Source organism: Micropterus salmoides, unplaced genomic scaffold, assembly GCF_014851395.1.
Source record: "Micropterus salmoides isolate LMB-PRFRI ecotype aquatic unplaced genomic scaffold, ASM1485139v1 Ms_hic_scaffold_8, whole genome shotgun sequence".
Classification (NCBI taxonomy): Eukaryota; Metazoa; Chordata; class Actinopteri; order Centrarchiformes; family Centrarchidae; genus Micropterus; species Micropterus salmoides.
The window spans coordinates 27493829-27511131 of NW_024044570.1; the positions used below are offsets into that span (position 1 = coordinate 27493829).

Genomic DNA, 17303 nt, shown 5'->3' on the forward strand with positions numbered 1-17303 from the left:
TCTGTTCAGTAGGATTCACCTGTCTTCGTTTTGATGAAGTCATGTAACACCTTTCAGAAAATATCGAGTTGAGGAAATACTGTTAACATTTTTAGGGTCTCTGAGTTCACCACAGTTATCCCAATTAGTGGTCTTGTGTTCAGTATAATGCGTTAGGCACAGAAAGGCTTATATAATAGTGATGTCCTCCTTGCACAATGCCATACTGTATTTACACAAGCAAGGATAAAACTGTAGTTTGTAATTTCACCCTCCGTTTCACTCCACATTGGGCCAGACCGACTAAGGCACATGATTGAGATCCAGACACGTTGTCAGAGGAACTGATGTTGGCAGAAAGTACATGATCGAAACAGAGTAATGGGAGGTAGAAAAGTTTTTCAGGGGGGCTTCTCTTGTTAGTGGCCACATGATCCCCTTGTTCCCCTGGGAGGAATTTGCCTCCGGCTGGAAAAGGTTTGCAGAAAGGTCCTCCTCGCTGCCAGCTCTACTGAGACTTGGGCTTAGCCAGTTGCAGAAACTCAATCTGCCTCTCCAGCTGGCCTCTTAGCTGGTAGAGGAGTAGGGTGTGAGGATGATGAAGACCTGCGGTGGATTAATGATTCGCCATAGACTGGGAAGACTCACCATGACTAGTTGGACTATGATGCAAATGTGGTAGATCAGCTGTGAGTCTATCCCATTCATCTGCTCAGAGTTGTTGTTGTTGAGTGGTTTAAGAGGTGACACCCCCCTCTTTCTCTTCTTGTCAACACCAGCACGTAAGGTGCTCGCCTGCCTTTGTGGCATATAAGCAGTAGACAATGTGAAAGATGAACCTCCTGCACGGCGACTCAGGAAGTCAAGGCTGTAAACGCAGTGGTCTTTTGAGTCACAGGCTTTTAACTGTGCCATGCTGCCATTAAAATCTGGTGTGGCTTTGAGGCACTATATAATGTATCTGGCCTCGCTGGCTCCACCACACTGCAATGGAAAAAGAGCGCACTTGTCTCCAAAACGGCTTTGAGATGTAATTGAACCATAATGCCTCTTATGTGAGCATCCTGCGGTGGAATGAAGATCTCGCTTGACAAATGGGCCAGAGAAAATAAACTGGCATATCTGAGTCATGAAGTGGAGAGCTGGGCTACTGACTCTTAAGCCTGCTGGTGGAGGGCTGGAGCCTCCGTCAGTCTGACTAGAGAAGCTAGAGAAACCCAATCATCTGTGCGCTGAGATCCAAGGCTTTTCTAGTATATCCCAGCTGATTTTTTTCTGTGCCCCTTTCAGCATCCTGAGGTCAGGTAGTATTTATTTCCCATAGATCCATCATAAGATGGGCTATTTCTGCTCACCTGTCTCAGAGAGACCAGGTTCATTTTGGGATTTGATGAATGCTGCCATCCCCGCTGCACCACACCAAACACACGCTGAGCTTTCTGTTATTCAGAGGTCAGTTGCCAAGGTAATGTGTTATGCTTAAGAGCTTCAGATCGGCTGAGGAGGCCGTCGAGTCCCTGCCTTTTTGATTCATTCATTTTTCTCACGTTTATGTTTATTTCGAGTAATTCACTCTGCGGCTCCATTCCACTTTTTCTCCACTCATCTCTCTTTGAACTAATGGAGTGTGTTAATTGCAACTGCCGTGAGGACACATTACAACCGGGTGCACTTGGCTTGTCATCAGGTGTCATGTCTCATCTAACACGCCTTTAATTACAACACCTCTGTTCTGCTATTACAAACTCTCTTCTCTCTGTGGAGGCTCTCTCTGTTGCCTTCGAATCATCAGCATCAGCATCACCATCTCCCGGTGAGAGCAGCAGAGGCCTGTCACTCTGTCAGACACCTCGTAACATGGCAGAAAAGATGGAAAAAATATTTAACATTTAAGGACCCCTGTAGGTGGAAACATGACTTCCTTTTTTTTTTTTCCTCCCTTGACCCCTGCTGCCCAACCCCTCCACCACCCACTCCACTGACACACAGCATGTGGCTGATGTAGCAGGATTAAGTTAGGTCACGTAGGTTCATCTCTGACAGGGGAAGTCAAACCGGTTCCTTATTTAGTGGCCATGCCTGCCAAGATGGGCTTAAAGCACCTATTTTGTGTTCAGAAATGTCCTTAAACATGGACATATTTCTCTGTTTTGCATCACTGCTGCTCCGTCCTCTGCAACTGGTAGACAAAACCTGAGCTGCCATTTCGATTGTCACCACAGGTCACCTTCTCTCTAAGCACCATTTTGTAAACATGGCGTTCCCCTACTGAGTGCCAGTATTTGTTTGTGGCTAAGGGTGTGGTGCTCTTGCTTAATCCCAGAGTCCACAGCTGTAAGAGCTGTGGCTGTGGTGGCAAAGCTGCCCAGAGCTTGAAGCTCACCCTCAGATTTTCTGTTTGTGAATGCCACATGACCACACTCTCGGGGTAAAGCCTTAAGCAAATGCAAAGTTTCATTTCAGAGCAACCTATATTTTCTGCTTAGTCCGCACCGGTAAAGAATAGCTGTACATCCTCCTCAGAGAATGTGCACTGCATTGCCAGAAGAAATACTGTATACCATAAACACTGTTTTCAGACGAAGCAGTTTTATTGAATGTGGCAGGGCGGTAAAGTGGTCAGGCAGTGAAGCAGTGTGACATTGATTGAACTGACAAAATGTCAGCAGTCACTACTGTTTCAAATATTAATTTGACCATTCCATCTACAGTATACATCATGTTTTTTTATACGCAGAAGTCCTTTTCTAACCTTTTTTTGTTCTCTTTACAGCCGTGCAGTCAAGACTAATCAGGACCTGCTTCCAGAGACCCCCTGGACAAACATCTTCTACGATGACTTCTGGGGCACCTTACTCACACACAGTGGCAGCCATAAATCCTACCGGCCTCTCTGCACCCTCTCCTTCCGCCTCAACCATGCAGTGGGTGGGCTGGAGCCCTGGGGTTACCACCTGGTCAACGTGGCCATCCATGGGGCTGTGACAGGCCTGTTTACCTCGTTGGCTCGCCTGCTGCTTGGAGGAGGCCCGTGGAGCCTACTCGCCGGCCTGCTCTTCGCCTCTCACCCCATCCACACCGAGGCGGTGGCCGGCGTCGTGGGCCGGGCTGATGAAGGTGCCGCCCTGTTCTTCTTGCTGTCCCTGCTGTGCTACATACGTCACTGCAAGCTGCGGGGCCACGCCGGGCCCTGGCGGCTCATGGCCTGGCTCCTGGGCAGCCTGGGCTGCGCTGCATGCAGCATGCTGTGGAAGGAGCTTGGAGTGACCGTCCTGGCTATATCTGCGCTGTATGACATCTGCGTTTTCCACAGGCTCAAATTGCGACAGGTCATCCTGCTCCTCTACAAGGTAAACAGTTTGATCTCGCCCTGTGATGCTGCTTTTTCACTTGTAGTAATAATAATAATAATAATCTTTATTTGTAGAGCACTTTTCAAAAACAATTTACAAAATGCTGTGTAAAGACAATAATACCCAAAAGACAATAATACAAAAACGATAAAAGATAAAAGCAAGAAAACATTGAAACTTGTATCTGATTTCCTGCACCCGCTCCCAGACTCCCAAGAATATGGCAAACAGCAGTGGAAAGTTGATATAGATGTGTGTGCCTTTTATTTATGTGTATATGTGTGTGTGTGTCTTTTCTTTTCTTTTCTTTTCATCACAACATGATTTGTGTATGCACAGCTGTGTCATTCAGGTCAGATTGTTGTGTTTTCCATTAAATGCAAGGAAACACACACACATTAGCAAAGAAAAGCAAAAGTCTTTTTTCTGCCTGTGCAGAAGGCATTTATTAATGCATCTGTTGATGGGTAATCTGAGATGAATGTAATTGATGAGAACGATGATGAGTATAATTATGGTAATGAAAAATCATTATAGTAATCTGTAGGAAGTAGCTTTATTGCTGAAATTTAATTCTTATAAACTTCACCCTATCTGACTCAGGGCCAAACTCATTCTAATGTGCGAACCCACAAGAAACGGGTCTGTTCCACATTTTAGGTCCTGACTTATAATTTAAAATGTTTGAATCCAAATGTGTCCACCTTAAAAAGTCACATACACTTCTCTCTGACAAAACAAAAAATTAAGAATTTAACTACCAAGAAATCACTTAAACCAAACCCAATGTGGGAGTGACTCACTAATTGCTCAGCGACAGATTAGTGTTTATTATTTTGAAATGGATGAAAAGTCAGCTGTTTGCCACATGTTACACATTAGCACTGTAAGAAATCATTTTGTGCAAGAGTCTTCTGGAGTTTCCCCTGTTTGTGTGTACTATATATTTGTATATATGTGTGTGTGTGTGTGTGTGTGCGCGTGTGTGTGCTTGTATATTCACATTGCACACGAGGAGAGGAAGGGAAGAAAATGAAAACAGTTTTCAAAAGAAATAGCTGAGATAACAAAAGGTGATGGCCATTTTATATTTTCTTGTTGCCTTTGAAGCATTCAGCTATAAAGTAGCCCTTTTCCTCAACAGCTCCTGTCAGAAGTATTTACTCTTTGCTGTCAATGCAACATCCGTGACACAAACAATTTCAGCAAGACATGTTCACAAACGTGAGAAAAGGGCTCCAGAGCAGCCAATGAGAGGGCTGGCTGGCTATCTGGCACGCCCCCGGGAAAAGAACAACACTTAAAAAAATGCGATGTGGCAAGGGAGGATGGGAGTCAGCAAGTATAGAGGCAAAAACTAAGAGAGACAGACACAGAGATAGAAACAAATAGTTTATTTGAAGAGCACATCTAGCCCCTCCCTTTTATTGCTCAGCATAGTGTGGAAATGAAGAGCAAGGGCCTCTGCTGCCGTCTTCTCCACACTGTCCTCTTATGATTTAAGCCTTATCTGACTCCCTGTGTCCTCTGGAGTATGGCCCATCCATTGCCGCAGGCAGACAGGCCTTCTAATGGCTTGTCAGGCATGGCTAGACTAGAGAGGAAAGAGCCAAAAGGGCTGAAGGAAATGATGCCTCAAAGCTGACAACTTTTGATTGAAAATCCACACAGCCTGCTGTTCCAATTGTCTTTGGGGGAAAAAAATGGACTGGGAGATAGTTAGCCTTCTGGCATGGAGCAAGCTCTAAAGATTTCTTTCATGGTTTGCCACGGTGGTTAACTAACTTGGCAAGCATCTTTAGGGGCAGATGTGTTCCGCTACAGCACGTCCACTGTTGCTTCTGAATTCCAGAGTGCTGTGTTACCAGTGCTGTTCAGTGGTCATCGTAACGATATCAGTATAATTAAATAAGAAACTTTAGTTGTATTTCACCTGTCATACAAAAGATTGCAGCTCAAAGTGTAGAATTGCATCGTTTTCAAATTGAAATTGCAATTCGGAAGAACTTGATTAGCTAATTGTGAAGATGGTGATTAAAATGTAGGTTAATTATACAGCGCATCTGACCCATTTTAAACAGTCATGCAGTTACACAATCATTCAGTTGTCATCCTTGTGTGACAGACCCGCTTGCCAATCACATACGCCTCCTGTTACGGTCCTACTCACCAATGAGAGGGGGCACTGGGCGTGCACATTTTACAACAACAAACATAAGAAGAGGCATACATGAGATAATGGTGTCACAGGTGGCAGCTGCTCCACGGTTTTCTCTGGTGTCAACTCACACTGAAGTGTTTCAGCCGTGGAGTGTTTAGCCTACACATTGTTGACGTGTTGTTAATGTGTCATTTTGTGTCCTTAAACTACGGATAACAGCTCTCTGTGAACCGGTTTCGTGCCGCTCTCCGCAGGCCACATTTCCCACAGGAAGCATTTTAGAATAAGAGTGTTTTACCTGCCTGATTTTGCTGACTTGTTCAGATTTTGTTGATTTGTTTGTTGTCCTTAATTTTTAGTGCTTCTACCATGGTTAAGTAAGTTACGTAGTTAAATTGTTTATTTTTCTGTCTGTTTTAACTGTGTTTATTGTTGATACACGAATGGGAGTCTCCGCAGGGTGGTTTATTTTGAAAATCGACCGGATTCTTTATGCTAAACTTGAAAAAGAAAAAAAAAACGAATCATAATCAGAAAAATCGCAATTAGATTTTTTCCCAAAATTGTTCAGCCCTAAATTGCAACATTTTTTAAATGTTCAAAAGATGATGATGAAGGATATCAAAGACCAAAGTTGATGGTATGGGCATGCTACAGATTGTTAGATTGGTGAGATTCTCCACAATTCAATCGTTTAGTTCATTTAACGGAAACAACAAGCCCCAAAGTCTAATTCTTACAGATTTAACGGTGTAACCTGCATGGTACAAAAGATGAAAAGGAAAAAAAAGTGTTGACTCCCGTTACCTTTGAAGTGCTCCTTAAGTCCGATGGTGTCCATTCCTTGGTTATTTACATTCCTTTAGTCTTTAAGGGTTCACCAATCAAAAGAATCAAAGCTTTTCATTAAAAATGAATCCAAGTTGTGAATACTGTCAAGTGAAGTCCATCGCTCTCTGTCTGCTAACTTCTCTCAACCTGCACCATGTTGTTGTTGTTTTCGTTACGTTGATACCTTCAAAATAAAAGGGCATAAGCTGTCTGTCGGAGCTAGAGCTAATGAATGACGTGTATTTGATATTATTGGATAATTTTTTTTTTACAAGTAATGTAATGTAATGCAATCAAGTAATTTGAGATAAATAAGCTGTTTCATAGTAGCCTATTTCAGTTTTGTGCAAAAGGAATTAAAGGCCTGTCCCATATGGACGTCTCAAAATATAACCAGGGTCAATTCAGTTATTTTAGTAAATAAAAACCCAGGCTATTAATCAAAGTTTTACGGTATAATGACTGATTGATTATACTAACCAGTCTGAAAAGAAAATCCCTTTTTTTGTAGAGGAAAAGAGAGGCTACAGCTCGCTCACTGTTGCTTCGCATTGAGGAGGCAAATAAGGAACTGTGTGGGTTGTCAGGCATTTTTGTAAACAACAAATTCATTCTGCTGAGAGAAGACTGTAAAAAAGCATGTGTTTTCTGAAAGTAAGGCTGCCATATATATGGCATGATGCTCCTAACGTGGAACTTTGAGCTGACAATTGTCATTACCGTAACATGTAATTTAGTCTCACCAGAGACAACATAAAAGTAAGCACCGACTGAGAGCTGTCATCATCCCTTCAATCATGTTAACTTGGGAGGTTTCTTTCATATAAGACTTGTCTGCCTGTAATGTAATGCTGCTCTGTGATCATAGATTCATATGTATTGTGACCTGATCTGTTGTCCTCATGGTAACCAGTCTGCTACAGCAGTGTGTGCATTCATCTCTCTCTGTCTCTGTGGAGAGAGGCAGTCACTTTGACTGATGATAAGCAAAGGGAGTTATTCCTCAGGGCAAGTTGAGCCTTCAACCGCCTGCATGAACATTAGTTGTGTACAGAGCTGAAAATGATCACAGTGAATATAAATACAGTTCCCTCCCTTACAGTAGGCCTTGAGATCTAGCAGGTGCTGGCCACTAACTCCCCAAAGTGAAGTGTATGAATGGGAAAGCAGCATTGTAACATTAATGTTGTATGATAAGAGGGAAACGAGGCATAAAAGCGTGAAAAAGGAACTGTCTCAGCCTGTTCCTTGTTTCAGAACAGAAACCCACTCTTCAGTCGGAATAAAGAGCTTGGCTTGTTGCATGACTGACAGGCCACAACAGGCCGGCGCTACGTTTTATCACGGAGCGCTCCACTCAGCTGCAGTCATTTGACATTTAATGTTGGAAATGGTAAAATGGGCCTGCTTATCTGATTGTGGCACTCAGTCATTACATTAGAGTTTTATATCTGCTGCAAATCTCCCATTGTGTCATTACGGCTTCTGTGCGCGGTTTGAAGGTTGTAGGCAGTCGAGACTGGGAGCTTCGCTGTAATTTCATGCAGGTTCATAACTCATTTCATCAAGACTTTAACTGCAGACTCTCTGCATACAAATCAGAGGGAAGAGGTAATGCATGGATATTATCTTGATTTATTGGTTATACATTGCATAACAGATCTTAGAACAGTTCTAAGAATCCTACACTAAAATTAATCATATGTAAAAATAAACCTAGAAAATAATAATTTCCTGAAGGATTGTAGCAAAATCAAAGAAATAATTGTAGAAATATAGACATCTTACATTAAAACATGCTTTAATTAATAGGTCAGAACATATTGTCAATTTGAATAGCCTATAATTGGTTTGTGTACTGTACATGCGTCTCTTCCTGCAGGCTTTTGTCTGTGTCAGCTTCAGAGCTTACATGGATCCAGTTCTTCCATTCATCAAATGTAATTGTCCCTGGGCAATACAAAATCCTTTAAAGGATTAGACAAACACATGCCAAATTGATATTGTCCAGTAAATTCTGCGAATTTTAAACATTTGTCACATTATAAAGTGCATTCAGCGTTGAAGCGAATTCAAGTTTCGGACTTCTTCTGGCTGTGTTCAGTCAGTAGTGCAGTAACTTTGAAAGAATCTGGCTGAAAGAATTACAAAAAGAAAACTGAGACGGCAAGAGGGAAACAATAGTGCCCAGGCAGTAATTGAATAAGCACATTTTGGGTAAACGTCAATGCTGGAGTCAAAGCTCTTGGCATCCTCTGCCATCCAAACTGTGGGGAAAGCTTTTATTAAGAGATCTGATGCAACCTTTGCATGCTGCTCAAGTGACCGTTCTAAAAAAAAAACAAACATGTTGCTGTTTAATCAAAGTTACCCATTGGCACTTTAAAAAATATATATGAATAAAAACAAACAAAACACCATAATATTTTTCAACAAGCATCCCCCTCCCTCCTTTTCCTCCCTCCAGTAAGTAGTGTGTATAGTCTATAGTGTTGAACCTACCACTACTTACAGTGTTGATAACTGGTGCCAGTGTAAGTCTACAGCTTACAGTGTGTTCTAATTAGTTCTTTCCAAGATGTGTGCTGTCTTCAAAAGTGGAAAAAAACCCTGTCATTAAATTGTTTACTTAAGCTAACCTTTACAGTGGTGATATTCTCCAGTTGCCTGTGTGCCTGATTAAAGTATTTATGGCCATGTGTTCTTATGTATTGAGCTACTCCCAGGCAATGAGTTTATACCATTCAAATGTAACATAGTTGGCAATGGAGTGAGTGTGTGTGGTTTAACCACATTTTATGTGGAAAAACGTGCTTTTTACGAGGCAGTTTCCTACGCAGCAATAGTTAATAGGCTAATTTTCAACAAGAGATAGCGAAACACAATTAGAGCTCCTAATTTAGTTGAGAAAGGAATGCTTTTTAGAGCGATCTCACAATGTTTATTCCATAGCACAATGCAATAAATTGTCTATACTGAGGACTTGCTTTGTTTGTTGACCAATAAGATAAATGTTAGGACAATTGAAGAAGTGAAATTGGCCTGAACACAACCTCTTGCAATGGGAAAAAAAAGACCTGTTTGGCCCTATAATTCATTGTAAACATCTTCGCTACAATTTGACTCCTTTTCTTTTGATGTGCGCTTTTGTTTAGTCACGGTCATGTGGTTCTTTTGTTTGAATGTAGAGAGTTCTGCCCACAAAATGCTATACTTCTTGTTCCGATTTTGAACCAGATACACAAAATGATGGTGAGTTCTTTTCACACTGGAGAGATGATACTGATCATTAACACATGTACAGTATGAGTCGTAGTCCCTGAGGAGCTGACTCTCCTGACACGACCATGACGAGGTCAACCCTTTGAAAACACAATACAGAAATATGATGCTTTGAAAGTGTGAACTGGTTGTAGAGGAAAGATCTTAGTGATGTCAGTGTCAATGCTGTACATCCACCAGGAACTCCTGAATACACAAGGGCTCAAATATATCTTCAGAGGAACTTGAGACGTTCTTCTGCAAATGCTTTTGTTCACGTCCAGCATGTGACGACAAAGCCACTGGAAAATTATTTCTAAATCTGGGACGAGACCCAGCTGGCCCTTTGTGAATGTCAAGCTTACACACTTTATCTTTTCACACCTCCCATTTTCTGTTCACACTTCGGCTATTAGTGCAAGGTCACTGCTTACGGCGTCTGTGTGAGATGACAGAGTTTACCTGGGCTGAGAGCTCAGGTGATGTGGAGCTGGTGAGGCCAGCAAGGCCTGACATCAGGGATGTCAGATATGGAGGGGGGGTGGGAGGGAAGGGAAGGGACAGATGTGAATTGGGAGGTCCCGCCGAACATATGTATGCGAGCAGTGCATGTTTACATGCCAGAGGTGTGTGTGTGTGTGTGTGTGTGTGTGAGCTATAGACTGTGCATACAAAATATGACAGCCATACATACCCTTGCTGTGTATTAGATGAGGTAAAAGGAAACACAGGCCAGCCAATACATTTTTACCTGGGGCTCCACAGATGCTCCTCCATGCTCTAATGGCTCCTGCCACTCTGTGATGAATTGGGCCTGGTGGGCTCAGCTAGTGCCCCCTGCCCTCACCCACCTGCCTCTCACATGGGGATACACTCCAGCCTTACATGCATAATGAATACAAATTTACAGAAAAACAAAAGATAACACGTAAAGGTTCATTTTGGGAAATAAGCTTATTGCTTTCTTGCTAAGAATCAGATGACAATATTTATCACTTTCATATCTTTAGATATAATACATGTGTAAATATGAAGCTAAGGCTCGCAGCCGGATTGCTTAGCTTAGGACAAAGCGTGAAAACTAGGGGGAAATGGCTAGTCTGGTGAGTCTTTTTTTACTCCTCGGATATTGTATGGATTAAATGGACAGGATAGTTAGTCAGTTTGCATATTTTGTTACATTTGGACAAAGCCAGGCTAGCTGTTTACCCAGTGTTTCCAGTCTTTATGCTAAGCTAAGCTAACTGAGTCCTGCTCAAGCTTACATTCACCTGAGTGTGGTATCTCATCTTACTCTTGGCAAGAAAGTGAAGATGCATGTTTCCCAATATGTCGAACTATTCCTTTAAAATGTGATTTTAAACTATATATGAATGATGCTGTTTCTTTATGTCTTTTATTCTGAAGAATTGCACATACATATATAACAGTGAAGACATTCCAAAGACAGATGATTGAACAGGTCTTTTGACCCCTGAATATCTTTGCTGTGGGGTAAAATGAGGCAATCACACTGATAGAAAGTGATTTGAGCTGGGTGTGCTTCAGGCTACCGTTCATCAGGTGTAAGTGAACCGGACATGGAGGGTGCCGGCGACAGCCAGCACCGTGACCCCGACTTTGCGTACTGTGAGAATATGGAAACGGAGAGAGAGGGTGAAAAATCCCTAAAACAAAGCCCGTGTTGGTGTGGAAAACAAAAGTTACATACAGCATGAGGCTTGAAACATTATATTTCACATTTTCCCTTGCTTCACTTCTTGCTGAAAAAGATTGCATGCCCCGTTCTTTTTATAGCCACCATGTCTGAGAATCGATAGTGGCATGTTATGTAAGACCTGGAAAGGAATGTCCCACAGCACCAGCGTCCTGCTGTATCCATCTAATGCATAAATTGGGTTGTCTTAACGGAGACATGTATAGATTTACTGGTTTGTCTGTTTTCCCAAAATCATTAAGCTTTCACAAGGGATAATTGATTGACCCAGACGAATTACAGCAAATAACAAACTCGCAGTAAAGGAATTCACCTCATTTTAATGGACTCAGACATGCGTTCAGTTTATTTGTTTCACATTTTTTCTTTCTCTGGACATCCCTGACCTACTCTTCCAGCATTTTCTAAGGTCAATTGATATTTAACATTTAAGTATAGCTTAGAATTTCAACACAAGTGAAATATAGTTTGGGCCTTCGTTTTAGTTGCTGACTGTAGTTCCTATTTATGGCTCATTTTTACGGTCTCAACAAATAAACTGGCCAGAACTGCATTACATGAGACATCCAGCTACTGTACCAGCAAAAAAAAGACTAGAGATAGCCATTGTTAGGCCTCATGTGGAAATGCCTTGTACATTTCTACATTTTAACTTTTTTTTTCACGTTGAATCATGTAGTTTAATTACTCCAATTAAACCAAAGGGAGTATTTCTTTTGAAACAAGTTATTGCAACTTTTAATACGCAGTGCAAAATCACAGTTGTACACAATTCAAGAGAGTTATTGTTGCTCTAGAAAAAGATGAATATGAAAACTGGAACTGCTCAATGCCATATGGTTTACAGTACTCTTGGGAATTTTCCATGCTAGCTGTTTGTATGTTCAGTGCAGTAAATATGTCTTTTAGGAATCCTAATCAAAACAAGCATAACCAGATATCCAATAATCTATAAACTTCTGCCAAAATCTTCCAGATTGATAAGAGAAATTAAATCATTCAGATGTTGAATGGGCCAACTGCCACTTTCAACAAACAAGGGAAAGGAAACAAATTTTGGACTATCCGCAAATTCTCTGCAGCATCATCTCCTCACGTGCTGTATTTAATAATAATATAAATAATATTATATTCACAAACACTACTGGAGGCAAAGTGGTCCAGTCTATTACCTGAATAGGTTCCCAACAGAAATTCCCTGTGTGCATGCTGCTACAAAGGGCCATGTGTGAGAGAGACCCAGCGAAAATGTGTTGAAGAGGCGGGGAGAAGCATTAACTAATGGGGCAGCCAAAGGACAGAGAGAGGGAGGGAAAGAGAGTCTGTTGTAGACATTTCAGGAGGCAGAGTCTGTGTGAAGTGCTTCTGTCAGATGGCCTGTCGCTCCCCATGAACCATCAGCCACTGGGTGCTCTATTTTAGGATACACACCAGGGATAAACCCATATACCAAGCTGCAATGGGCGTTTATTAAACATGGGATATGAATCAGTCATAAAAGTTCCTCTCTGAGTACATGTGACACCTGCCATGGCACGCTTTGCCCATTTTTATTTATTTATATGTTCAGTAATGGTTTCCAATAATCATCCTTTATTTAAATGCAGCATATCCCAAAGTTTCCCTGCTCTTGAGTTGTTTCGCCCTGCCATACAAAGATGCTCACCCTTAAAGAATATTAGAATTATTGGGATAAAATTTTTTTTATGTTTAAGAGGATTCTTACCCTAAAAAGAACAAAAGACTGAGGACATGCATTGTTATTTGTTATTTTAAAAATGGCCAAAGGATACAGAGTACTGCTGTAGTAGCCTTAGCTTTAGCACACCAAGAAAATGCTAGTATTGATGTTACAAGCTAGGAATTCACCCAAGGAAAGATTTGATCATGTTAATAAAAACATATGCTCTGTTGAACACAAGGGTGGAGTGGGCCAAAGACAACTGACTCAGACCAACTTACCAAAACCCACCTTGAGATACACCACCATCCATATGTGGCTCATATCACATACAAGAATTAAGTGGAGATATGATTTCTTAAATTAAATTAAACAAAATGAATCATTATCTGTAGAATGATACATGAAATTGAAAGCTCTGTGCAATGTTAAGTAATGATAATATATGTACATTGTGTTTGTCCTATTCTTATAATAATCAAATTTTATAATTGTTGGACACTGTGTCAAATCAGACTCTACTGTGATTTAATAACTAGTATTGTATTAACAAAAACATTAGTGAATCAAGGCACTTGGTATTTATTGCAGTTCCATTTCACATTGAAACATACACGTTCCACTCTTTCAGTACTAACTAAATGATAAGAACATATTCATATTAAGATTAGAATTCAAACTGAATAAACATGGATCTTTTGTTCCAGAAGTTACCCACTGCAAGAACCACAGCATTTACTACAGGTGTGGTTGCATACATGACATCCCCTATTATGTTTCAAGGTTCCTTGCACTTGGGAGAGGAAGGTATAGTCATGATGACATGCATAGATGTCACATAAGTATTGTAAGTGGATCTCAGTGCAGACCCTGGAGTTACGTATTAATGCAAAATGTCAATGACCTTCTGTTAAAACATAGTCTACAGTCTAGATACGAGACTCGTTTTAATACCTACTGTAGGGAGGCACAGTGTTTCCTTAATGGCTTTTTTATCCACTAAATACGGACAAGAGTTTATGATAAAGAATGTGTTTCTTCTGTGAGATTAACACAAAGAGGTCATTGTTAACTGTTTTGGGATTAAGTCGCGAACTACTCCTAAACTCTCTTCCGCTCACTCCTCGTCTTTCTTTGTTCATCCAATATCTCAGTATCACTTAATGTCCGCTGTTACCCTCTCAGCTCTTTCATAACTATCACAGCAAGCATTTAAACAAAGTGATGAATGAGTAGCCAGGGAGCTCTCTTGCAATGTACTGAATTTCAAAAGCCTTTGTGATTGAGCACATGCAGATTGTTGGGCATGCTAATGCAGCCATGAAAGACTGAGTGCTGCTCTTCTGCTGTTTCCGGCTCATTCCTGCTCTTACAGTACTCTCTAATTGTTTTCCATTCTTTCTTGTTTAGCTGCTGAGTTGTCCTTAAACATTTTGTCCTTAAACATTCAATCAACCGTGTGTACTAAATGGACTCTGGCCCGCACCCAATTCTAATTTCTCTTCTGTGACACATTGGACTGATTATCCCAGCAATGAAGCGAAGCCACAATGGACAATCCACCGGTTGGAAACATTGATGCAAATTGTGGAAAGAATCCGCCTCCACAATAGGATGTATAAAAGGAAGTTTCAGTAGTATTGAGACTCACATTGATTAAATCCTTCTATTATGTGTGATCAAGGCTTGGTTTTGTGAGCAAAAGAATATTAACTCCCTAAAAGACACATAATGTAACTGTAGGTCTCTCTCTCTCTCTCTCTCTCTCTCTCTCTCTCTCTCTCTCTCTCTCTCTCTCTCTCTCTCTCTCTCTCTCTCTCCCCATATCTGTATCTATATATATATATGTATTTCACCATGTGTCAGAGGTGCTTGATTCCTTTGCCAGCACATCTGGGAATTCTTCTCTCAGATTCATTGGTAATCTCAGGGCATACCGGTGTAGAATTGAGTTATCATGCCCTTGTGTGAGTTTAAGCCTGCGTGGAGACATATGGAGGCTCAGACACCTACAGAAAGATATCTGGCATGCCCAGCATACTCCCAAAACAGTAGTCCCCTCTCGATTGCTCTGACTGGGCCCGTTTTTGATTTGCCGTCTTTGCTAAAAACTGCTAATTAAAATGATTCCATGGTCCTCAAGTGACTTTTATGATAAGGCTATTTTATGATTTTATGTGTTTGCTCTAAGGCTCCATTCCTTTTACAAATTAAGCGGTATCCTTTCAGTATTCTGAGTTCATTCTACCTGGTGGTAGGCCAGGTCTACCTGTGAAAGCTCCACATTTTAATTGGGTTTTGGGAAAATAACAGCACCATCTTTATGTGCGTATTCACTTTTATTTGTTATGAATCAAGTGCTCTGTCTGAAATGGTAATGCATTATAACTTGTATAACCTCAAAATGGGTTTGATTCATTGTTATGTTAAGTGAGGTGAAGTTTAAAGATGCAGTGTTTATTTTTACGGAGTGGATAGGATGGGCCTATTATCCTTTAAACAACCATGCTTTTTTAATTAGCCAAGCTAGCTAGGGGTAAAAGTGTTGGTTTGTCGCGCTAACATTTTGGTCCAGAGTGAAATATCTCCACAACTATTGGGTGTATTTCCATTAAAATGTTGATCATACCTTTTAATCTCATGGAATTTGTGTAATACTTTGATTTATGCAAAACTATGACATCCCATGATCAGCCTCAGTTGTACTTTGTGTTTAGTGCTAATTAGCAAACATGAGCATGCTAACACATTAAACTAAAATGGTAACCATGGTAAACATTAGCTGCTAAACATTAGGAATGTTATTGTGAACGTGGTGAATTTTTTGTCCACCTGGGAACATCAGAAACAAGTTGGCAAACTTGTTAGCAAACACTTGCTTTTTTTACACATTCAGCAGTTACAGAGCAACATTAGCATTCATTTTGAGTCGTGTTTCTGGCAACATTACCAATGTAAGTCCAATATTTACTCTCTTTTCACTCTATTTACGGACTTCACCAACTCCTGGGGGAAATATAGGGCTCTTTCGCCGCTAAATGCTCCACTACATTTACCAGCTAGTTGCTAACTGTGTCTGTCTGATGTTGGGCAGTACTGTACAGTGGGTTTTCAGAGCTGAGAGTGAAACAAAACGCTAATGGTTGTGTTCCAGACAGCTTAACAATGAGCTGAAACTTGCTGTAAAGCTGAGGAGACCTGCATAGTCGGGTGATAATTCTCTGTAGGTTAATTACTACCACAGACCCCTTTCACGTTGTCATTTGATACACTGTTATAAATTATAGCTACTTAAAGTACAACTGTGCGTCTGTAGTCTTGTTTATCACAAAGACACACTCATTTTCAGACTGTCTTCACTTAGCATTTTATTTATCTGTGATAAAACAGTTAAGGTTCCACTTGTAAAAAGTGGAACATTATCATTTAATGACTAAGCTCAGACTGAATTTTGACCTTGACTGCTTTATGGTTGATTGCTATGCTTGTTTCTGCTGTTCGTCATCATCCCACACCACAAGTCATATTTTTACGTTTGCTGCTCTGGTGCTTGTTACTAGCCAGTATAAACAGCAACAAATGGCATGCTTTCACTGAGATGTGGTCATCCGTAACGTGACACACCAGAGAGCTGTTTTCAAATAGTGGTTCAGAGAAAGAAATGCAATCAGAGCAATTTTCTACATCCAGTATCTGACATCCCTCTGACATTATATCTGCTTAGCTTTGGCTAGCTCTGGCTTGGCACATCTCATTCACACATGTTCTGTTGGAGCTTACCGCCTTTCTAAACCCTGTAAGACAATGGCTCTGATCTCCGAAATGCATAGTAATGACTGAGAATCTATGCATGGACAGGACTAATCTAGTTTGGATACAACTGTCAACCTGCACCAGAAACGGTACATTTTGATTTATTTTCTTTCTATATATTATTTCCCGTGTATCACTTAAGTCCTTCAGATGCTTCCATGAACAGCATGGAGCATAAAGCACTTACCTCCCAACCACATTTCACTACCCTCCGTAGAGCTTGAATCAGCATCTTGTCACAGCAAATTTGCAGTAGTGGTCACACAGTCTAGTTGGCCCTCGCAGTACAAATAAATATGGGAAACGAAAGACCAGAAATCAGGGACACTCCGTTTATTTTTCAAACCATTACTGTGGTTTCACTCAATAAATATCTCATATGAAATGTTAAGGGTTTTGAGTCGACTTTGGTTTTCCATTGTCATTATGTTCTTATTGTTTGGTCTGCCTGACACGTTTGCCTTTTCCGAATATGACTTCAGTTTGTAATGACTACTAATGAAGATG

The 17303-nt window shown here is 40.9% G+C and overlaps 1 protein-coding gene across 3 annotated transcripts in view; it reads left to right on the top strand.

Annotated features, from left to right (window-relative positions):
* Positions 1-17303, top strand: part of tmtc2b (transmembrane O-mannosyltransferase targeting cadherins 2b) — a 131116-nt gene that overhangs the window by 70520 nt on the left and 43293 nt on the right. For all 3 annotated transcript variants that reach the window (XM_038705302.1, XM_038705303.1, XM_038705301.1), the window contains one exon: positions 2753-3329. In XM_038705302.1, the coding sequence (XP_038561230.1) occupies positions 2753-3329 (577 nt within the window). The remainder of the gene's footprint in view (positions 1-2752; positions 3330-17303) is intronic.